Source organism: Sesamum indicum, linkage group LG6 (assembly GCF_000512975.1).
Source record: "Sesamum indicum cultivar Zhongzhi No. 13 linkage group LG6, S_indicum_v1.0, whole genome shotgun sequence".
Classification (NCBI taxonomy): Eukaryota; Viridiplantae; Streptophyta; class Magnoliopsida; order Lamiales; family Pedaliaceae; genus Sesamum; species Sesamum indicum.
The window spans coordinates 10,406,919-10,431,934 of NC_026150.1; the positions used below are offsets into that span (position 1 = coordinate 10,406,919).

The window sequence follows — 25,016 nt, forward strand, 5'->3', positions numbered from 1 at the left end:
ATACTGATTTTCCGTACACCTTCCTAACACCTTTCTCACTCTCTGGACGACACCCTTCACGTCCCTCACACCCTTTTACTTTATAAACCATCTCTCTTACTCTATAAACATTCTCTAAGTACTTTACAAACACATTATCAAGTGTTCTTACACTTTTCGCAGACTTTATTCATCATATCTCGATTCTTAATTAAATTAACTTACTATTTTATTTTATTCAATCTCAAATCCAATCCTAACTTGAGCGTTGGAGCGCTAACGCCTTTTCTGCAGGTCCCTCTTCAGGATTTGCATTCACTTCGCCCCAAGCCTTGAACGATTCTCCAGATTCATTGGACCTGTGCATTTTTTGAACGCATCAGATATATATCGGTCGAGCTAATATATTGTACAGTAGTTCAATTTCTCAATTTATTAAACCATTGATGTAATCATATAATTATCACTTTTATTAAAAAAAATAAAAAATACAATTTCTCCCCTTATAATATGAGAAATGATATAAAATCCCCGTGTAAAAAAAATAATAAATTACCTCCAAACAAATTAAACTATATCTAAACATTATTAGGAAGATAATTTATTTTATTTTTTAAAACATAACGAGTATTACGCGAATTCTTTTTTTTTCATATAATTTTTTTTCTCATCTCTCCTATTATAAAAATAAATTATATTTAACCCTAAAAGAAAACGTACACGAGTATGGGAAATTCCTTTCGGATTCATTGGAATATAGAAAACAATATATTAATGGATTGTACAAATAATAATAAATCAACTGAAAAATTTGAAACCAAAACCCGTGACTCTGATCATGTTCATTAATTAATTACAGGAATTAAGAGTGATTAGGCCCTAATTATGACAGATATCTCTAGTACGACAAAAATCTCTTTATTTATTTATTTAAATTCAAAGATGAGGATATCACCTCATGAGTTGCTTTAACTACATGTGAGTCACCAGACAAAGGATATGTCTCGATGAAAATTCCTGACCTCTACTTTGCATAAAAAAATGAAAATTTTTAGTTGTTTATATATTTTGTTGTTTATAATATAAGCAGAAAAAATGGAATTATTTCAATAAATTTAATATATTCTATATGAATAAAATAAATTGTTACTTAAAATATAACTAATTAGAAATTAATAGGTACTTCCTAATTAAAAAAAATTATTTCTACAAAGATATAGCATCTAGTTAAAATATAAAATAATGGTTTTATTTGATTTTAATTGTAATGTTTTTTATAATATATACGTTTCTTCTTTTTTTTTTTTTTTCTTTTGGACAAAGTATTGTATATTAATATAAATATAAATTTCTTATTCGATAGTTAGTTTGGATACACGTGGCAGAGTTTTCTGACAAAATTATTAAACATATCCGTTGGTAGATCTGTCCCTGGACAATTCTATAAAACACAACTTTGAAGAGTTATTTAATTTTTTATTATAAAAAAAAAGAAAATTTATATTAATATAAGTTTTTTAAATATATTAATAATAATATAACGAGTCGCGATTCGATTAAAAAAAATTTTTTTTTTTTAAAAAGTCCCAAATCGCTTTTCGACTACGGACTTGAAGTCGGTATTCCCGACTTGGAGTCGGTATTCAATACCGACTCCAAGTGCAAATTTTTTTTTTGTTTTTTTAATCAAATTTTGTTAATTAATTATATAATTTTATTTAATTATGTATAATTAATATATTAAAGTTTAAAAATTATAATATTAAAATTGTATTAATATAAAAAATTATAATTAAGTGTATAAATATAATATGTATATTTTTTTGTACAATTGTAAAAAATACAATGAAGTATACAATTATTCTTGACAATCCAATACTAGTACATCTGATTGTGTATCACGACTTGGGCAATTTTTCTTTTTTTTTTCATTTAATTAAATTATAAATAATTAATTATATAATTTCATTTAAGTATACATAATTAACATATTAAAATTACAATTATATTAATTAACATATTAAAGTTACAGTTGTATTAATTAACATATTAAAGTTATAATTTTATTTAATTATATATAATTAATTAAAATTATATTAATTTAAAAAATTATAATTAAGTGTACAAATGTAATAATGTATATTTTTTTGTACAGTTGTAAATAATACAATGAAATATACAATTATTCTTGACAAACCGATACCGGTACATCTGATTGTGTAGAAGAATTTTTGAAATATTTCTATGAATTTTCTATCAATTTATCATTACTATATATGATGTTTAATTGAATATTAATATAAATAGCCAAAATCATAAAATAGCCAATAATATAATTTTATAAATTATTCACAACGAGATGGATTGGGCCCAAACACAATGCAACAATCCTAACAAAGAAATTCTTCTACACAATCAGATTTACTAGTATTGGATTGTCAAGAATAATTTTATACTTCATTGTATTTTTTACAACTGTACAAAAAAATATACATATTATATTTGTACACTTAATTATAAGTTTTTATATTAATACAATTTTAATATTATAATTTTCTAAACTTTAATATATTAATTATACATAATTAAACAAAATTATATAATTAATTAACAAAATTTGATTAAAAAACAAAAAAAAAATTGCACTTGGAGTCGGTATTTGGAATACCGACTTGGGATTTTTTAAAAAAAAAAATATTTTTTAATCGATTCGCGATTCAAAATTGCGACTCATTATATTATTATTAATATATTTAAAAAATTATATTAATATAAATTTTCTTTTTTTTTATAATAAAAAATTAAATAACTCTGCATGTCTGATTGTTACTATACTAATTGTCTGTTTATCATGTTGACATTAACGATCAACAGACCTTCGTATTGTCTGAATTAATTATTCTCCATAAAAAATAAATAGCAATTTATCCCCCTGTATTTTGTAAAATGAAATAATTTACCTCATGGGGGATAAATTGCTACATTTTAAAAAAAATATAGAATAAATTGCTATTTTATTTTTTATAAAAGGGTTATTTGTCTATTTTCATAACAACAGGTAGGTAAATTACAATTTACCCTTAGATTTTGTGTCCCCCACTACAAGCTTTCAAGAGTCTTTTAGGAAAGATCCATCAATATTGAGTTTATTGTTTATTACTTTTGAAATTTTATTATCTTTTTTCTTACTAGCTTGGATAATTTTATGGATTAATATTTTAAAAAATAAAATAAATATATATGGGGACAAAGGATCATCCTACCGTATCCCTCCTTGTGGTTTCCAATCTTTTGAATATTGACCGTTGATTTTGATTGTGTAGGTCTTTCTATGAACATATCCAGGAAGTTAAATTTTTTTAATGTGAACATTATGAAATTTCATTCAATTTTATCTTATGTTTTTCAACATTTAATTTTAGGATAATATAAGTATCTTTTATGATTTCTTTTCCTAATGATTAGCGTAAAAAAAAATTACTATTGGCTACAATGTCAACGATCGTGGCTGAAAATCATGGTAAATAATTAACTAACTATAATTAAATAAAATTGATGTAAAAAATTATTTATCACAACTAAGAGCCATAGTAAAAATACTTCTCATGGTTTTTAGCCATAGCAAATATTTTAGCCACCGTTGCAAAAACTACGGCTAACAACCGATTGCGAAGTCGTGATCGGTAACTATTTACTATGGCTATTTATAATTAATCATGACAATTAGCTATAGTTAAATGTTATATTTTGTAGTGTTGGGCCATTAAAAGGTTATTTTGAGATAAGTCTAGTCGTTGTTGGACCCATCTATTTTTTCTTAAATTAGAGTTTAATTCATCTGGGCCAGGTAGTTTGTTGGGCCAATCTTTTTAAGGCTATTGAGTTTGTTAAAGATGAATGGGCTTTCACTGGGAAGTTGTGGTATTGGTTCATTAAATTTGTTGCTTATATTATGATAAAATTCCTTTGAAAACAATTTTGAATGATATTTGTAATAATATTACTATATTGCCATATACTATTTTGGTGACACTGGGCATGATAGAATTTTGTATTGGAGTCTCCATTTTTAATTCGTATTGTTCTAAGTTTTTTATAGATAGAACACTGTTGGAAAGTTGGACATGTTAGTTAACTATCAAAAGAATTGGATTGAAATTTGGACTTGCCTGGAAAAAATTATGATTGTTTGAAAGGGTATTGTCCAGTCAACCAAAAAATTGAGAATCTGTTACTTGTTGCTTGATAAGTTGACTTCAATCAATCTAGGTAGGATTAGTTGGAGAACTTTTTACTATGATATCTATTATGACGTCATGCACACAAGTCATGTGTCTTCCTAACTGTATGCTGAGTCATCCTATTGGATTGGACTCATTTTTCAAGTCGACCAAGTTAGTCCAGATAAACAGGCTATGGGCTTGATACCTTGTTCATAGGCTAAAAGGATCACACCTAATTGACTTGCTTGATGGGGTCCTACACATTTAACTTTGGGCTTGAGAAAAATATTTGATGGGGCATCATCACCCCTACTCTATGAGTGCAAGACTTAGTGTGGTATTGTTGGAGTAAGAAAAATAGTCCTGCAAAAGATCTACTTGAAAAGACCTTTTTACCCATGTAAGTTCAGCAAGGAAAATCCTTCTATACTGCTTAGGCTCGCCTTGTTGTGTTGATGAAGGAGAGTCCTTTAGGGTTTACCGCTCCCAATTTATTGTTGTTGCGCAATGAGTATCAGAAAAAAGTACGAGATACCTGATGATATTGTGATTCAGGTCCTTATTGTTGATGCTCACCCGGACTTCCCTCCTGATAGGTTTTTCTTTGTCTTTTTTTCATGGAGCCAGCTGGAAGCCAGTTTACACTTCCTTATCCCCGAATTTTTCTTTGATGTAGTTGCCTTATTTAATATCCCCTTAAATCAACTCATATTTAAGTCCTTTAGCTTGCTGCCTGTTTTTTACATTTTGGTGAAAAAGTTGGGAGAAATCTCTTCAACCTCCTAGTTTTAGTCGTTTTTTCTACTCATATGAGCAGGGCTTTTATTTTTTTTTACTTCATTTCCCGACGGGAAGCTCGATCCGTTCCAACTAAGTCCTCTGTGAAGGTGTGGAAACGTTATTATTTTTTCATCTCTTCCCCCATGCCTTGGAGATTTCCTCTTAGGTGGATCACAAACCCACCTAAACAGCTTAAGTATTCTATTTGAACTCGTTCTGCTGCCTTCCAAAACTTGTTGGAATGCTTAATTGTTTATCCCTTTAACCATTACAAATAAGTTCACCCTGTTATTCTTCATCGTTTCAGACTGAGCCGAAAAGAGACAGATATAGAAATCCTGCTTGTTGGTATACCTCCTTGAAGCATTTTTATTTGTTGTTTTCTTGTTGAAAAGATAGTTTAGCTTGTTTTAATGATTGTTTTTGTACCTGAATTTTGGTAGCCAAGATGTTCCAAAAATTGTTGCAGGACAAAGCTAAGAGGGAAAGGGAGATAAGACTCCAGTTGCACAGGCTGCTCTACTAGGCGAACCTTGCTAAAGAATCCTCCGTCAACCCCTGCCAGCTCTGCTTCCTCTGAGGATCCTAAGGTCAAGTGTTTTGCTGACGTGTTGCCTACACACCTTCCAACAGAGCCTTAGGGGAGCTCGTTGTAACTTATCTTATAAATTAATACAAACTTTATATACTGCCAAATCACTAGGTACTAGGATTCTTGCATGTGTGGTTGCATATTTTCTACTCTAATTGTCATTATCATTATCATGGCCTCAACACAAACTTTTGAATCATATAAACCTCATACGACACATTTTCATCATACTTCACTAGTACTCTCAAAACCCATTTACACTACTAAATTATTAAACATTAAAGTCCCAACATTTGAATATAACATATTCAAACTTAACAAGTACCAGAAAGATGTATCATTCCTCCATCAAATTTCCAACTGGCTTTGCACCTCAAGAATGGTCTTAGCCGAGTTCCTGAGCTGCTGGGCTTCCTCGTCAGTGAGATGCACATTGGCCACTCCCAAGACTCCATTTCTGCCAAGTTGAGCCGGCAAGCTAAGGAAGACCTCACCACCATCGATATCATAGAAGCCCTTTGCAAGAATGGAGACGGGATGAATCTTTCTCTGGTCCCTCAGCAACGTCCAGGCCAAGCTAGCAACAGAGTAACCAATAGCCCAAGACGTGTAGCCTTTCAACTGTATGACTTCGTATGCACTGTGCACCACTTCTTTGTGTATGTTTTCTAGGGTTTCCTTCTCGTAGGCAATTTGTTGTCTCTTCAAGAAGCTGAGAACGGGTACTCCTCCCACGCTTATGCTTGACCATAGCGCCACTGAACTATCCCCATGCTCCCCAACAATGTATGCCTATAATTTAATTAACATATGCATGTTATGAAGGATTAGTAAGTGACTGCGAACCAAAAAGGTTACTTGCACTGTACACCCTATAAAAATACTACTAGACAGAAAAGCCTCCTTAACAGAAAACAGGCAATACGATCCGAACTTTTAAAAGAAAAAGAGCCAACAGGTTCAGGGAGTCATGATACTACTATTCACGAGGGTTTTTTTCCTATTTTTGTAGTACAGTCTATTACATTTAACCTCAAAAAATAAAAAAATCATGGTATGTGGAGGCATACATAGATTTTTCTTAGTATTAGAAAGGAAGTAGATTTACTCCTCATAAGTGAAGACGAAAAATCAGGAGAAAGATGACAAAAACAATGTTCAACATAATGAGAGAACGACTGCAGATTTGTGGTTTTTGTTGCAAAGTTTAGTAAGTACTGATAGACTTGCCAAAAACGTTATCAAGAAAGTCGTTTGCAATGACACCTTTTGCTGAAAGGAAAAATTGCACTTTTATTCCACTTGGAATTTAGTTAAGATAAGGACACATTGAGAGCATTTGTTCCAAGAAAAGCCAATTTGACTAGAAAATGGCTGGAAAAACAATTTCAAATGAGTAACGCAAGAGTATTTCCGGCCAAACTCACAATTTCAGACAACAAATGTCCTCAATTAACTATTTTTTATTTTTTTTAATATTGTTCTTCATTGTCAAATTGAAATTTTTGAGTGGATCAAAAGGGTCACTGATCTATATTACAATAGGAAAAATGTAATTTTCCCTTCACCAAAAATACATCATTTGCATCCTATGATTTCTTTGTCGAAGTTATATCACAAGAAAGCTATATGAAGAAGGGGCTACGTTCATATTATGAATACATAGAACTACAAATCTCCCTCAAATCATGAATTGATGGGTACCAACTCAAGAATCAAAATGTAGAGCCAAAAATCTAACTATTAAGTGATCATATATCATAACTGCATGATATATTACTAGAGGATGTTAAGTAGGTTCTTTCAGAAAATATACGATTATCGACGTTACTAACGTTTGCAACAACTTCTATATTTATGGTGGAATGCTGGATAAAAATTGGGATAGATATGCATTTTGTTAACTAAATATGTCAAAATTGATGGTTAAATATTGATAAATTAGTTCAATATTTGCTTGATTGTGATCGACAGAGATAAAATCATGTATTTACTAAACTAACCACTAGTAAGACAAAAAAATGAAAATCGAGGTAAGCTACTTTGGGCAATAGATAGGTGAAAGTATATTAACTCTGAGGATGGCAATTGAAGAAATTGGGAACAGGTCTACTTATGGGATCAAAAATGTAATTTACTCTTATTTTGATTGTATTGACTAACAGGGAAAACAACTGCCATTATCAATTGGACGGAAATTAGGGGTGTCCAAATCGGTTAACTGAACCGAACCGAACCAAATTTTCGATTAACCGAACCGAACCGAATTTTCGGTTAACCGAAAATTCGGTTCGGCATTTTGGAAAACCGAAAAAAAACCGTTTTTTTCCTTTTATTTTTTTAAATAATATATTTTGATTAAGCCGAAATTATGAAGAGGGAAAATTCTTTGACAACAACAATGCCAAGAATCCAAAAAGAGGGAAAATAACAACATATTTTTTAATTTAGGCATTTTATCAAACACCTTCAAAGCAAAATTGTAAGTTAAATTTCTCTTCTCTTGTTTGTCCTATTCTTATTCTATATATTACTAATATAATATTAATATATATAATTATGTAATATTAATATAAATAAAAATATATTTTATTTATTTTATTATTAAAGTTCGATTTTTTGATTCGGTTCGGTCACCGTTTCGGTGACCGAACCGAATCGAAAAACCGAAATTTTTTTAAAGAAAAACCGAAAACCGAACAGAACCAAAAATTTCGATTCGGTTCGGCCGGTTTTTCGATTTTCTGCACACCCCTAACGAAAATCCTTCTATGGTTCTCAAATTAAAAAAAAAAAAAAAACACACATGGGACTCAATGTATGAATTGACCTGAGCGTGAGACCAAAATTAAAAATAGGTCGGACCAAAAATATAATTTATCCTGAAGTAAACAAGCCACAGTACCTGGCTCAATCCCGCTAAGTAAACAAGTCTTGTGTAGTACTTGCCCTTCCACGTTTACTCGAATTTTATTTTCATTTCAAATTCTATTACATTTTCTATAACATTTAACATATATGGACCACTATATTAAATATTTCCTTAAAAGATGTACGATGTAACTTTTGCACACGTTATCGTACTTATTATATGCATAAGAAGACGTAATAAAAATTGAAATCAATCTCGTAATTCTTACCCCTCTCTACAACATTCCTAAAATACGTGGTTATCATGATTACAACTTTCAAATCTTAGAACAAAGCAAGTCCTTCACAAAAGCTAAAAGGGTAAATTACATAAATACTCCTTGAAATTATGTCTAATTATATAAATTCTCCCTGTTTTTTTATAAAATTATAATTTTACCCCCTAATTCGGTGTTTATATAATATATCTCAAAAAAATTTACTTATAAAATATATACTTGAAATAACAAAATTTTTTAAGATTTGAAAAAAAATTAAGGTTGTTTATATAAAATTTAACAAAATTAAGACTGTGGACTAAAATTATATTTTTTGTAGACATAACATATATAATATGGTGAGTTGAAAAACAATTACATCAAGAATGGCAAAAATGGTTAGTTGTGGATCAAATAGTACATGGTCTGTGCCACTTAGAAAAGTCCCACTAGCATAGTGGACGTATTTAGTGTGTGTAGTTTAAGCTATAGACTTTTCGAAAAGCAGAAAAGCAGCAAAGTAAAGAATAATCAGAAAGTGATTAAAATAATCTGACCTGCACGTCCTGTGCATTGACATCCAGGTGATCAGCAATCAAGAACCGGAATCTTGACGAATCCAAGTTCGTGCCCGACCCGATTACCCTGTTAGCCGGAAACCCGGAGAGCCTCCACGCCACATAAGTCAACACATCAACGGGGTTGGAAACCACCATGATTATGCAATCCGGCGAGTACTTTGCCAACGGCGGCACGATGTGCTTGAACAGAGCCACGTTTCTCTGCAAGAGATTGAGCCTGCTCTCGCCGGGGTTCTGCCGCGCGCCGGCGGTGACGATGCAGAGATCGGAGTTGGCGCTAATGGCGTAGTCAAGGGAGGCGTGGATCTTCGTCCGGGGGAGGAAGGCGGCGGCGTGCTGGAGGTCGAGCATCTCCCCGCGGAGCTTGTCTTCTTTGGCGTCGATGAGGGCGAGCTCGTCGGCGAGGTCTTGGGTGAGGATGGTCTGGGCGATGGCCATGCCCACGTTGCCGACGCCGACGACTGTGATCTTGGTTGGGCGTTTGGTGTCTGAAGGCGGCTCCCCGCCGGAGATGGGGGCGAAGAAGGCTTTGGAGAGGTCAAGGCCGCCGGGCCCGAGGGAGGAGGCGGAGGAGCACTTGTGCATTGTGATCAATAGCGGGTCTCAGTGTGGTGTTGAAGAAAGAGCAGTGGTGGTGGAGAGTGGGGTTTGCAGTTATATATATAAGGGGAACAACCTGGCGGTGCGAGGGGAATGGCGGATTGGCACTTTTCAACGGTCATTTATAATGGGAGAAATTGCAGGGAAGAGGAGTGATCTGATGTGGTGCACCCTCAGCACAAATATTCCATATCATTCCAATTTGGTCCAATAGTTTTTTTCTTTTTAAGTTGCTTTGATATTTTACATTAAATGTTTCAGAATTTATAAAATATTTAATATTTTTTAAAAAAAATATAAGTTTCAGAAATAACATGTTATTGTTTAAAGAAAAATGAAGGACCTCCTAAACTATTATAAAAATTTTAACCTATTAAGAAGTACTTATAATTAATAATAATACATTAATATATATATATTATATGTAGTTTTTATTCCCAATATGATAGAAATAACTAATACCTTTTCGGGGAAGGGGCGATTATCACTTATATTTATATCTATACTAACAAGAAGAAAATCTCATTTTTATTTACAAATAGCGGCTACTTATACTAGGAACATCAACTTTTTAAATTACCACAAATGTCTTTTTGTATTTTCAACCACCCTTACTTAACTTCTTCTTTTCATCTATATTATCTATACTATCTATACCACTTTTTTTTGTGTCAATAATATCTTTAAATTAGTTTTATTTTATCTATTTATTTATGTATATTTTATTTTTATTTATAATATATTTTAAAATATAAATAATTATTTATTATATGCACGCAGAGACGATATATCATAACGACTAGTAAGGTAATAAGACTCTACAAAAAATGCAATGTTTAACCATGTCAATTAATAACAAAATACCCATAGCAAACAGCTATTGGCCACGTCCATCCAATAATTATTGGTTGTGGTATCTGCGAGGTGGCTAAAATATTTGCCATGACTTTCTTTTACCATGATTCTTAGTCATGACAAATAAGTTTTTCTTTTATGGAAAAACTTATGTTTTTATATCGATTTCATTTTATCGTGGCCAATGAAAAGTATTTACCACGATTTTTAGTCTATAACTATTAAAATTATAGCCAATAATTATTTTTTTTTATAGTGAAGATTCTCATAGGAACAAATATTCCCAAACCTAAATCATACCAATCATAATATGCAGTTGGAAGTGACTTTGGATTGCAAATTCCATTCCCATTCTATTCCTACTTACTAATCAACCCCTTTTAAATATTTGAATAAAATAATATCATAGAGCTTATAAAATATTAGTAATCACGATTTTACAACTAATTTTATAAGAAGTATGAGACAGTAGAATAATCATTTTTAATTTATAAAATATACATTAATCATAATACCCTCAAAGGCATATATTTTCATACAAAATATTCCATTTTTTTAAATTTTTTATAAAATTATTAAAAATAAAATTAATAAAAAGTATCTAAAAAATATCAATCATTATCAATTATAAAAATTTAAATTATGGTTATTTATGGAATATGTTTCAATAATTAATATAAATATAATAGTGTTATGGTTGTAGATTGAATAATGAATTCAATGAAAAAATTGCCATCGATACATAACTGCTTCCTGAGTAGATAATTTTTTTTTATAGAGACTGATTAAAGAGTTGCGTTGTCAATGAATAGTAAAGTTTGATTTTGAGATATTTATAATAAAATTAAAAGTATTAGGATGTAATAAAGTATATATATTTATAGTGTATATTATAAGTAAAACTTTATTTTTATATCTTTATAAATAATTCAATATCTTTGATATATCCATCAAATAGGCAAATAACACTACATTCCAGTGTGGTGTAGAGACCCTGAATCGCAACTCCCACCGGCTTTAACTTCGAGAAGCCAAAACACGTGGGGGGGGCGGAGGGGACTCTGTCCCCCAAGGCACATGAGGACCTTTTCCGTACATGATCTTGACAAGATCTGTGAACGCTTATTGTTCTGACCTTTATGTCGCTAACACGCTTTCTAAACAATGTGCGGCCCCTCACAAATCATGGCAGGATTTCACAGAGTAATTGCAAAATTTTCTATTTTTGTAATGGGAAAAAATGTATAAAATTCATGTATTTTAAAAAGTCAGCTAAAATTTTCTTTTTATTTTAAAAATAGGTCAAAATTCTCTTGTGATTTTGTAAAATTCAGCTCAATCGCCTCCTCTCCGTTAAATCCAACTAACGGTATTAATGACTGTTGGATCTTTTTTTATCAAATGTTGGTCTAACATCATTAGACCTAATTAATTAATATGAACCGTTAGAATTTAAAAAAAAATGAAAAGTTTAGATTCAACAAATTATTTAACTTATATTAAATATAAATAATTAATTTTAACTTATATTAAATATAAATAATATAAAATTAAAAAATATATTATTATTATTATTGTATATTAAAAAAAAAACTAATTACCCCACCCCTTATTCCTGTTGCCCCCCTTTACCCCACCATCATCTCCATCGCGACAACATGGATTTTTCAAAGCGTCGTATCTTTGCAAATGTTTTACCAAAATGAGCGAGGTCAGTTTCGTTAGAATCGTCTTAAAAAGAAGAGTCTGATGGTGGTGGTCTGAGATCAAGATTCGACTGGACGACGATGAATCTATGGCAAACATGTTCGGTAGTCATGGCTTGAACCCAGTCTCTCCAATTGACGAAAATTGAAATTGAAGTTATAAAAATGTTCATCTTGAAGAGAGAATTCCAGTGATACCATTGACCGTCGAAAATTCATTCGCACGGCGCATGAAACATACAAACAAGTTCCCAGCGAAAAAGGGGTGAAAACCTTCAGTTTTTTTAAATTTTTTAATTAACTTTAATTATATAGAAATATATTTTAGTTAATTAAGAAGATTTTAAATAATTATAATAATTAAATATTTTAGCTAATTAAGAATATTATAATAATAATTATTGTAGTTAAATATATATTTTAATTGATAAAAATAATTTTAGATTTAAATATAATCTAATTTAATATTATATATTAAATAAATTAAATATAATTTAAAATTTTAATTTTAATTATAAAAAATACAAAAACAAAATAAAAACAAAAAAGTAGCATTTTAGTAAAAAGATACACCTAAGAAAAAGGTAAAAAAATAGTTAAAAAATACCCCCAAACGCAAAAGAGCTCGTGTAATGCACCTCCATTAATTACTAATGGAAGAGGTGTTTGTTGCTGGGTTTTACAAAATACAGTGGGGGTTTAGCCTATTTTTAGAACAGAAAGGAGTTTTTAGCCGATTTTTTAAAACACGGGGATTTATGCATTTTGTCATTTTGTAATGGGACAAAATCGTACAATTTTTTATTATATATGCTGGTCATCTTATAGACGATCTACTAATATTATGAACTGAAGTCTAAATATGTGAAAATCAACACACAGGTTAGGGTATACATTTAACACTACTAAGCGTCTTGATAAAAATTCAAATTTATATCGTGAATGTGACAATATTCGACTTTATCACTAACTTATAATGTTGATGGTGTTCAAAATAATACGTGGCATTGATGGTTTTAATCCTAACAAATATAAGCTGTCTCGAGAAAAATATTTTCATTATTTTAGATAATATAATTTGTAAATGGTGAAGGGAACATTACTACTTTACCCTTATTAAAGTGTTTGTTTTTTAAAACAAAAAATTTGAAAAATATAAAAAAAAAATTGAGAATGGATAAAATAAATGATCCATACGGCAAACTAGTCCATAAAATTATTTTAAAAAATTCTAAAACATATATAAAATTATAATTCATAATTCAAAAGAATATTTTGATCAGTTCACTACAAAAATTATATAAAAATTTAATGAAGGCTAACAAAATTGGTTTGTTGTTGGAGTACGAGATATTAAATCAGAGGGTATTTATTATTTTTTAAAATAACAAAAAAAATATTTATAATTGTACTAAATTTAAGAAAGATTACTGTAATTTATCCTCGTCAATAATGTCGATCACCTGCTTCAAGTTTGAGAAGCATCGACGAATTGGAATACGATTTTCAAAAGTGATTTATTGGTCTATTTTCAAACGATTTCTGTGAATTTGATGCGTCAAAGGTTATGTAGTGACTAGTTTGGACCCCAGTCCCCATACATATCATCTAAGACATGAGAAAATTATTAGTCAAAGAGAACATTCCAAGAATTATTAAAACTTTTCATATTTAATTATATTGAATATGTATTTATATCAAGATTTTTATAATATTTTACATTATCTAATGCATATTTTCATTAGAAGAAAAATTACTACCGGCTATATATAACTTTATTTGTTATGGACTATAATTATGATAAATAATTATTATTAATCATGATTAAATAAAAACCAATGCAAAAATTTAAATTATCGATCATGAAAAATATTTTTACACGACTTTTAGTCATGACATGTTCTAGCCACACTCTAAAAAATTACTGCTAATAACCATTGAGTAGCCGTGGTGAATGACTATTCACTGTGGTTATTTACGATTGAATAAATTTATGCATAATACTTCAACTTTTTGTAAATAATAAAGTAATAGAAATTATTATTATTATTGATGTTAATTATTAGCTGCTTTTTGATTTTTTTCTTGACATAAACTTAAGGATCTCTTTTCATTCCTAAATCCAAAACATAATTAATGTTATTTTGTCAACCAATATGTTTGATAAATATTTGAAAATATAATAAAGTTTTTAAACTTATTTTATATCAGTAATTTAAAATTTTAATATTTTTTTCCTTTAACATAATGGGCTTGTGTTTGAGCTGTAGTTTTGGGTCCGATTTAATCGAGCACCCGACTAATTGGGTACCCGATTAGTTGGGTTCGGGTAATTTGTTTGAAAAAAATAACTATATTTTTTTATATTAAAAAATAAAGTCCAACTAAATATATTGAAAAGAAAATATAAACATATTCTTAACAGAAATCTCAAACCTTTCGATGAAGGCTTCTTAAAATTAATGAGCAAATATTTATAATTATGAAAACTAATAACAACAAAAATTTAATAGACAATCATTTACAAAATTAAAACTAAATTTACCAAACTAATAATTGACCATACTAGATTGTAATCTTAAAACTCCAACCACGATTTAATTATAAAAATCACATCAACGATATATTTAACATACATCAAATCTCATTAACAATTCACGATAATATGATACTAAAACACAAAAAATTCTACTGAATTGATTTGAGTGCCAAGAGCCGTCGTGCACAAAGTAGAAAATGAAGAAGTGGCACCATCAACCTCCAATTTAGTTAATTCTACATAAAATAGAAAATACTTAGACAACTAAAAAATAATTAGAGTACATAAAATTGAACAAGAAATAAAGTGCAAAACAAAATAAAATTACCTTTCTCAACCACTTCAAGTTCACTCAAAAATACTCCTCAATGCTAATTGATTAGGAATCTTTTCTAAACCAATCTTGAGCATAAATAATTGCTTGAACTATCTTAGGAGACAAAGAACTCCTAAAAGCATTAAGAACATGACCATTGGTACTAAATGCGGTTTCTAAAGCAACAGTTGAGACTGCCCGAGCCACTTTTGAGAGAATTGAAAACCTTTGAGTGTTTACTTTCCACCAATTTAATATATCAAATTTTTCTCTATGTATTTCGACATCTTCACCAAAATATTTCTCCAACTCCGATTTCACACGATCACCTTTATCCCTTATTTTGTACACACTGAAATCTTGTTCAATGGTAAACTTACAAGTTACCTCATGATCATGCTCAATCTCAGTTGAAGAAGAAGATGGTGAAGAAACACGACTAGGTGATGGCCCCGGGCTTCCTAATGTTCCTTGAAGAGTATGATCATATCTCAACTTATAAGCATTAAACATCTCATAGACGAGATTTGCGACCCGATTTGCTCGACCAATCGCAACCCCGTTGATGCAGACTCGGCAGAGCAGTTGTTACAGGAGCTGGCCTCTCCGGCTAGATTGCCTAGAAATCAATTCCCTATAGATGAGATACCGGAGTACCTGGTCAGGAACACGGAGGAGAAAATCCGAGTGATGAAACAGAGGAGTAGCTCATGCGGTCCAAGAATTAAGACAAATAGAATTAAAAAAAAAAGATGGCAGAAACAAAAAACTTGATGTCGTGTCAAATGTAAAGGAATAGTACTCTTGCTTTTATGTTTTGTTGCGTTAATGTTGTAATGATAACTGTTGTTTTATTTTCAATGAAGAAGGGATGGGGACTCCGAAAAGCCTCCCCCACCTTCGGGTGTTTAATTTTTTTAAAAAAAAGGTATTAAATAACTCATAAAGGCCATCTCTCACTTGTTCTTTCATCGTATCACTTTTTCCAACACCACCATACAATTTATTAAAGGAAAATTCTTGGACTCTAATTTAGGACGTGGATCAAGAACCACAACATAATATAAAATCATATTCATCTTTTCAATTAATCCCCAATACTTGTCAGATTTTCCTTCATTTTCTTTGTCATCTCATTTAATTCAGCATCGTTACTACTGAACCACAGTTTGAGAAGCAAGTCAACCTCACATATTTCGCGAAACACAAGATTAGATGTAACATATAAGGTACCAGAATGCGCAAAGCGAGATTGTAAAAATGTTGAAAAAATTTCACTAGTAGTTTTGCCCTCTCCCAGTCATAGTCAATCAGCACCCCATCAAATGGTTTTTTCAAAAGATCAGTCTTATAGGCAAAATCAACATTTTCGTAAGAATCAAATGCTCTCTTAAGGCATATAGCAGCCTTCAACATCAAGTAAGTGGAGTTCCACCTAATAGGTACATCAAAAGATAACAATTTTTTTATTTCCACTTTTCAAATTCAACACTCTTAAAATTCTGGAGAATTCTTATAGCTAATCTCATCCCAGATTCCGCCACTCACCACCATGCTAGACTTGAAAAATTTGACTACTTGTCCTAATGCCTTGCATACAAAGAAAATATACTCTTTAACTCCTCAATTTGTAACTCCATCGTTTCATAGAGTAGCAAGATATCATCAATGAACAGTAAGTGGAAAACACTCAGTGTCGAAGGGCTAATATCACTCCAACAAATTACCCCTCCTTTTTTCAGCCTGTTGAATCAAATAAGGAAAGATCTTCGCATAGAAAATAAAAAGATATGGAGACAACAGACCTCCTTGATGGATAGCGCACTTCTGTCAAGAAAAACCAAACTGTGCACTACTCAAATTTAGCGAATTTGAGATAGAGGCAACCAACAATATAATCAGATTAGTAAAACCACTCTCGGAACCTAATCTAAGAAGAATCCGTCTAAGGAAAGACCATTCTACTCTATCATAGACTTTGCTCATGTTAAACTTTAAAGCCGCATAATTTTTTTTAGACCGAGATGACACTTTAAGAAAGTGATTAAGTTCAGATGCAAGAAGTACATTATCTGTGATTAACCGATTAGGAATAAAGCCAAACTGAGTATGGGAAACAATTTAACCCATCATGCCTTTCAATCAATTAGCAAAATATTTTGATTTTAACAACTTTTGAAATATAGTGAAATATATTTAAAAACTATTTTAAAAAATTAAAAATTATATATATATAGAGAGAGAGAAAGTATGTTTTAACATAAGGTGAAATGAAGAAATTCTGACAACAATTTCTAGCAATAAATTTTTGTTCAGAATTAAAGTTTTATTTTTAACACATATTTCGAGTTAATAAATATTAAAAACTTTCCAAAAATATTTTGAAAATGATATAGAATTTTATAAAATTAGAAAAACATATTCAATATTCATAAAAATAACATCTAAAATTGTTTCCCTTTCTCTTTTTAGGTCAAAAGTATCTATTTGTATAATTTAAGTCGGTCAAAATAATATATTTTCGCACAGTATAATTATACACTTGAAATTATTTATAATCAGTATTTTTTAACTATATATTATAAAATATATTGATTAAATTGATCAAGAAAATTTCATAAAATTTAAAACTTTCTTAGGAAAATCAAGAAAGTTGATGTGTTCAGAAGGAAACTAAATAATTTCAAAATTATCAACTATTTTTATTTTTATAAGATAAAAATAGAACCTTTTCCACAGTTTTATTAAAAAAATTTAGTGAGGATAAAATAGTAATGTCCACTTAATTATTTAGGACTACGGAATTATTTTTTATTTAAGAAAATATTTATATATTTTTTTAAATAATAAAAGATATTCATAATTTTGTTAAATTTTATTAAAATTAGCTGTAATTTATCGTAAGAAAAGTTTAATTGCATGATTTAATTTTAAGCTTTCTAGAAATCGCAAAAATTAAATAAAGTGGAAAAGAAATAGAGAGGGTGAGAAAAGAGGCGAAGGGAAACGAAACGTGCAATTGGGAAGAAGACTACTGGAAATGGAGGCTCTGGCGCAGCTAGAGAGAGTCCAGACCCGAATCCTCCACCGCATATCGGACCTTGAACTTTCTCACTCCCTCTCTTTGCAATCATCCGCCGCCGATGCCAATGCTGATGCCTCAACCACAACTGAAGGTCGCCTTTCCGCCATCCTCCTCTCCAACTCCGTTCGAGACTTTTCATTCAAGCGTGTACCCTCCGATTACTACGAATGGACCCTCGAAGCCCGGCGCGACATCCTTGGTGCCGCATCCATTCATCATCTCTGCAAGAGTATTGTTTTGGTGCCCACTTCTTCTTATGCCTTGATTGCAAAATATGTACTTTTAGATTGAGATATTTAAGGCATCTTAACATGCCTTGGATTTTTGGGTTGTTTAGCTTTGTTTTTTGGATTGTATGCCTGAGCATCCGTGGGTCTTAGTACAAGGGCCTCCTTGGTATCTTGAACTTGCAAGTCAAGGTTTATGTGCATTTTATACAATAGATGAATTAGTTCCATTGAGGCAGAAAAATGTAAGAAGTATGCCATGGTGTAGTTATGATCATAGTATTAGATATTTTCCTGAAGCAATGTACTTTAACTTTTAGATGATTTCAATGGTGTTGGTTTTGTGAGGATCGGATAGCTCCTAAACCTCCATATTTTGGAAATACCTAATTAGGCAAGGATTAGGATACTTGACCCATTCTTAGTATATGGACTCACTCATAAACTGCTCCGTAGAGGTGTTTCCCGGTAAGCTCCATATTGGTGGTGCAACATTGACTTGAATGGCCAAAATACACGAATTTGAGTTGAACCAAGCAATCTGTCACAATCAAAGTCAAGTCACTAATTAGTAAGAAATTGTTTACTTAAAGACTTGTACACGAGTTTACTATTTCAGAATATAGAATATGGAAGCTTGTTCACGAGTTTCAATGATTAAGTAGATTAGTTAAATGGAAAAGACATGCATTATTATTTGTAAATTCTAATTTATGGTTGCAATTGCACTATGAGATGACACTTAAATCTGTTGCATAGTGAGATTCTGGATAACATTTACAGATTTTTGCTTAGTTTGTAAGGGGTTTATATTTTTACAGGCCTAAATTCTGAAACAAGGGCTGCTATGATGCCTGAAAACCTATCTGCAGAAAGTTAGTTGGAGAGTTAATTTCCTCATATACATAATTGAAGTTAATGCCCATAGTCATGTACAAATATAATTTTTCCGGTGTGGATATAAGTCCATAATGAGAAACATATAAAAGCTTCTACAGAGGTATACAGAACTTGTAAACACAATAAACTCGAGCCTGAATTACTGTCTTGAGGCTTGATAAAGGGTGATGCTTTTATAAAGTATGAATCTTACTGTTTAAATAAGTACTTATTTTAGCGATAACCTTCTAGTATATTTGATTGTTTAAAACTGCTTTATGTTCGCTGGATTGTACTTTTTACTTAATCATGTCGTATACCTTTTCAGCACCTCTAGGCTCGCTGACCATTGCAAAATATATGGATGCTATGGCAAAATCTTTCAGGACTTTTATGAGATCAATAATGTTGTATAGGACTATGGGCCACAGAGAAAACCTCTGCAAATTGAATTTAACAATTGGAGAATGTTGAAGTTAGATACTTGGTAGAAAAGAAGAAACAGAATGAGAAGTAGTCATGGATGAGTTGGTTAAGCTAGTAAATATCAAATTGCAGGAGACAATTGAGATGGTTTGGACGCATTAAATGAAGGCAATTACATGCGTTAATTACGAAGTGCCATGACACTAAATCAGTCACCTGCTTAATCACACAGAATGAGTTTAAAGCATGTGAGACTTCACTATATATGTTTAGAGATGGTCCTTTAACAGCAGTGAGAAAAGGATCCTTATAGCTGATCTCTCATATGTATGGGATAAGGTTTCATTGTCTTGAGTAAATACTTCCTTGGAACTGCTTAAATTACTCTACTCTGGTTGAGACATTGACTGGCAAAAGGATGCATTCAGTTGGGTGGATTACTTTCTAAGCACTGATTAAATGATGGGTGAGGCATTCACATTATATCACCATTAAATGCACTAGCAATTCTTTTATTCAAAGAGCATGCTCTGAGAAAGTTTCTTTTCACTGAAATGCTTGTAGGCACTTCTTTTTTATTCTTTCTCCAGGTGTGCCTTCCGTTGGATTTACTTGAGTGATCAATGGCTTGAATTTCCTCATTACACTAATGCTATCTCTATTTTACTTATCGTCATTCCTTGGTTTATCCCCCTTCTCCCTTCGTGTGTGCTTCCTGAAAGTGCAAATTAAGGGGTTTATGAAGAGACTCATACGTACAAATGCATGATGGTTTTTCATAATGGATTCGCTGTTGATGTGAGAGCAGTTTTGGGACCCAAACGTAGTTTGCCTCATTTCCTTGTTTATGCAATCTTCAGTTCTAGGTTTTCCCTGAATTGAAATCTGTTTATTTAACATAGGTTAATACCCAAGCACCACCCGATGTAACTGACTGCAGTGATAGAAACTATTCCAAGTACTATGTTGTTGTTGTTCAGGTAATGAAATTTCTCTTATTTTTCTATCTTATGAACACAATATACCTGGTTATACTTCCGGAATGTTTATCTTTGGTTGCAGTATACTGCTCGCTTCAATGCTGAGACTGTCAAGAATTTCTTGTATGCACTCAACAATGGCAAGATATCAAAAAAGAAATTCAATAGTAAGTTTAATAACTTCGCAATTGAATGGGGGTTCAAAATTACTGAACACCAATCTTGTATTAAGAGCCTTCTTTTAGTCTTTGTGAGTGTGCGTTTTGGATGGAGAGTGTATGGTGGCATAGAGGAATTCTGCTGATGGGAGAAAATGTTGACAAGTACTTTCATTGATATACGCACTTCAGATTTTGTTATTGCTGTTGGATATTTTCATCTCGCTGACCATAAGTTGAATTTGGCCCAATAATATCTACTGAATTGTGTGACTACTGGTTCTACCCTCTAGATTTGACTCTTGAAAATATCACTGTTCATCCAAATGAAAACTTGCACCATCATATGTTCTACTTACATATCTGTGCATTATTTATGTCAGTCAGCCTTGAGCACAGATTTGCGGTTGCCTTGGACATTCCGTTATTGACCTAATATAACCGGGTTGTCATCTTTATAAGATTAAGAGTGAGAGAATTGACCAAGTACCATTCGGAATCGTTCTAAGTTAGCTAGAACTTCTCAAATATGACCCATATCATTAAAGAGAATATACTACCAGTCAAATGTATGAGTATAATGTTATGTTCTTGCATGTTCCTGTTTATCTGTTCTTGGATTACAAAATAGAAGAATTTCAGTGGCTTTCTTGTTTTTGCTTATTGTTTATATTTGGCTATTATTGAAGCTTATTATTAGTTGCCTCTTGACTTGGCTGTTATTTCAAGCTTATTATTAGCTGCCTCTTGACTTGAATTTACCTCTCAGGCTGGACAATCATGTTCTGTGCTTAGCTTGGCTTCCACTTGGTAATATCACCTGAGTTTATATCAGCTTATGATTGCGCTGTCCTTCAAGCTTGATGAATTTCACATTACCTTAAAAATTTTTCTAGAATATTTGTTTCTTAGGAGATTTTAGCTGACAATACTGAAGGCTTTTTTACTTTAAAATTGTTTTTGCATCTTCCTTTGATCTTCCTTTGGATCTAGCATTGCTAAAGTGGAAATGCTGTTATGTCTGCCCCTATGGGCATTATTGATAGTCTCTGTATTTCATTTCTCTTTCTTTTACGTTTATGTTTTTCATCAACAGAGGATAAGTGAACTGTTTCATAAACAAGTGTAGGCATAATGGAATAATAACTCTTCGTTGTTCTTGACTTCTTGTGAGAGAGGATTTTATTTTTATCCTTTTTTTTTTTAAAATAATTTCTCCCTATTCATGCACCCATTCATGCACACAACCAGGCTTTGAACTCAAGACCTCTTAGACGAGATCTTAATGCGCAAAACCTTGAGAAATTTTGATATGTCAACTTTGTGGTCATTATCTCATATTTGGTAATAAAGCTCAGACAATTGAGAATTTGTTCTAGATTAAACTTACCTCCACTAACTATATCAATATAAAGTTGCATGCATGTTTGAGCCAGAGATCAGGCAAGAAAAACAACGTACATGCATCATCAATAGAAAACATACTTATGTAGATGGATGGAAGCTTGAGCACTCCAATTAATAAGTAGGGATAATTACATGGCCAACCCTGAGGTCTGGGCATATTATGAGGAAATCCATATGTGGAAATTATGTTGATGCTGAATGCACTCATATTTTATTAGAGGTTCCCTCTTGAATATGACTGCGGGCTTGTAGTCTAACGGAGTTTTGTTAATATACCTAAATTTTAAAGGATGATAGTGTAATTATCTTTAATAAGCAAACATACTGGGAGATTTCTGGAAATATTATTAGCATGTTTCATATGTGATGAAAAAGGCTTTTCTATATGTTGTTTTAGACATTTAATGCTCATGGAATATTCTTTTACCAATTTATGTTTAAATTTCCCCCAAAACTTAACTTTGTCCCAAAAATGTTAATCTAATCTATTTGAGCTGCAAACTCAGTTCGTAAAAATGCACTATTGTTAGATTGACTATTCCATCAATTATAAGTTTCCTGTATCCAGAAAAGCAATATTATTCTACCATTGTACTTTGTGAAGATGACGATACTGACTAGACCAAGTAATGCAGTGAGGCTCGCTCCAGAAGAAACATCGGCAAAGTTGACTGGTTATGAACACAATGGAGTGACCTGTATTGGCATGAAAACTGATATACCGGTAACAAATGCTCTATCCACTTCTGTAAGAGCATTCTCTTTTGACCTAGCATGTGAAACATGAGGATTTTGTGACAGTGTTATCTCAGTCTTGGCTGTCTGGCCTGTGATATGTCAACTTGCTTTGGCTATTAAAGTGTCAATTATGACTCTGTTCCACTAGAATAATTGCCGATCTTGCAACAATCCTTTTAAGAAAACAAGAAAATTAATAATGATTTTTTCTTAGGTGTGAAATGCAGAATTAGTTTATGGTTCAGAAAAGGCCACTGAGCAACTCAATTGCATATCATTGATTTTAATCAGGCAGACAACCTTGTGTTTCTTTTGCTGTTTGATGTGATCAGCAAATAGGGACCTCAAATTTGTTATTGGAGCTGCATTCTTGTGTTTTGTCTCTCCTCTAGAAGTAGCTGATTCTGGAAGAGGGTACATGGGGGAGCCCTGCCTGTTTCCCTTTAGAGAAATTGGGACATCTGGTGTGTTCATGTTTCTGTGATTCTCTTACAAATTGTGTCTTGCCTTTCATTATGCCAGCTGCCTGCCCAAGAAATCAAACCTATCAGTACTAGCCCTACAACTTAAGATTGGAAGTTTGTGACTTCAGTTTAGGGGTAATTTAGATTGATGTGAAAAATTTGCCACGAGCCTTTTTTCATGTAGTTACTTTCCCATTGCATTTTTCTCTACAAGCTAGTAATTCACGGCCCGGTTTGTCTCTAAATGATGGTGTTCTCAGCCTAATGGTTGGAAATATTGCCTTCAAATGCAAGCCTCAAAATTGTAATATTTATGATCTTGGTGCAATAACAAGTTCTGACTGAACATGATTTAAGAATATCAAAGAGAGCAAAATTAATTCATGCACATTGTCCACCTATGCAATTATTAATACATTACGTCATCCGTGCTGAACAGTTAATTCATACCAGTCTGTTTGTTTGACATGTCAAATGCATGCCCGCATATACTGTATGATGATTGGACATGCATGTTATCCCCTTTTCCCTTCTTATTTATCAAATTGAACCTAGACAAACGAGAAGTTACTGCCTGTTGCATTTTTCATGTTAAAAATGGTACTCTAGCATATTTGGAACCTAGAATTACCCTGGAACTGATGGCAATTGCTTTTAAATGACCGAGTTTACGTATTCCAGAGCCATAATAATTTTTTTACTGTTCTGCATTATTGCATTAACTGGATAAAACATCTTAACCAGGTGATATTGGATGAAGCAATAACGAAACTCAACCCAGATTTCTTCTGGTTGGGAGGCGGCGAGATTGATCTTAAATGGGGGATCAGGACTTCGGAGTTCATTAATTATGTAAAGCCATTCATTGTTAACTGTAGCGGTAGTTGAATTCTCCCAGCTATTACTGAATTAATTGTAGAAGGCGCAACCTGAATGTTTTACATGGAGACATCCGACTGAGAATCCTTGTGCCTAACTAGTACTATGTAGATGGGATTCTTCTATACGATGTCCAGGTCTGCAGTGGTCGAGATATCATTCTTTTGGTCTCATTGCTAAATATTCTTGGGACGTTCCATTGTTAATTTGTATGATTATCCCTAATCTTTCTCCATGGATCAATTATTCTATTGGTCTCACACTTTGTTGCGAACTTGGATGTTGTAGTGGTGTGTTCTCTTATTTTGAAAATAAAGAAAAAATTTGACTAGCGTAAGAGAGTGAGGCTATAGACGAGACAATAAACTGAAAATACAGAAACTGATAGGACAAAACAGTTGGGACAATAAACTGAAAGATCAGAAACTGATGGAACAAAGCAGTTTGGACAATAAACTGAAAGTTGAGAAACTG

General features: G+C 31.9%; 2 protein-coding genes across 4 annotated transcripts; one reads left to right on the forward strand and one right to left on the reverse strand.

Annotated features, from left to right (window-relative positions):
- Positions 5,748 to 9,991, reverse strand: LOC105164308 (L-lactate dehydrogenase B). The gene is made up of 2 exons (XM_011082929.2): positions 9,260 to 9,991; positions 5,748 to 6,366 (listed from the first exon to the last, which is right to left on the reverse strand). Exons 1-2 carry the CDS (start codon positions 9,866 to 9,868, stop codon positions 5,923 to 5,925), a joined length of 1,053 nt encoding a protein of 350 aa, XP_011081231.1. The 5' UTR covers positions 9,869 to 9,991; the 3' UTR covers positions 5,748 to 5,922.
- Positions 18,247 to 24,818, forward strand: LOC105164309. 3 transcript variants are annotated; one of them, XR_848010.2, is made up of 6 exons: positions 18,247 to 18,624; positions 20,819 to 20,896; positions 20,979 to 21,063; positions 23,097 to 23,185; positions 23,532 to 23,663; positions 24,408 to 24,541. XR_848010.2 is itself a non-coding variant. In XM_011082930.2 (5 exons), exons 1-5 carry the CDS (start codon positions 18,340 to 18,342, stop codon positions 24,549 to 24,551), a joined length of 681 nt encoding a protein of 226 aa, XP_011081232.1. In that variant the 5' UTR covers positions 18,249 to 18,339; the 3' UTR covers positions 24,552 to 24,818. The 3 variants fall into 3 exon arrangements, 2 of the variants coding, with proteins under 2 accessions (XP_011081232.1, XP_011081233.1); XM_011082930.2 differs by lacking the exon at positions 23,532 to 23,663 and having other exon boundaries at positions 18,249 to 18,624; positions 24,408 to 24,818; XM_011082931.2 differs by lacking the exon at positions 23,532 to 23,663 and having other exon boundaries at positions 18,450 to 18,613; positions 24,408 to 24,818.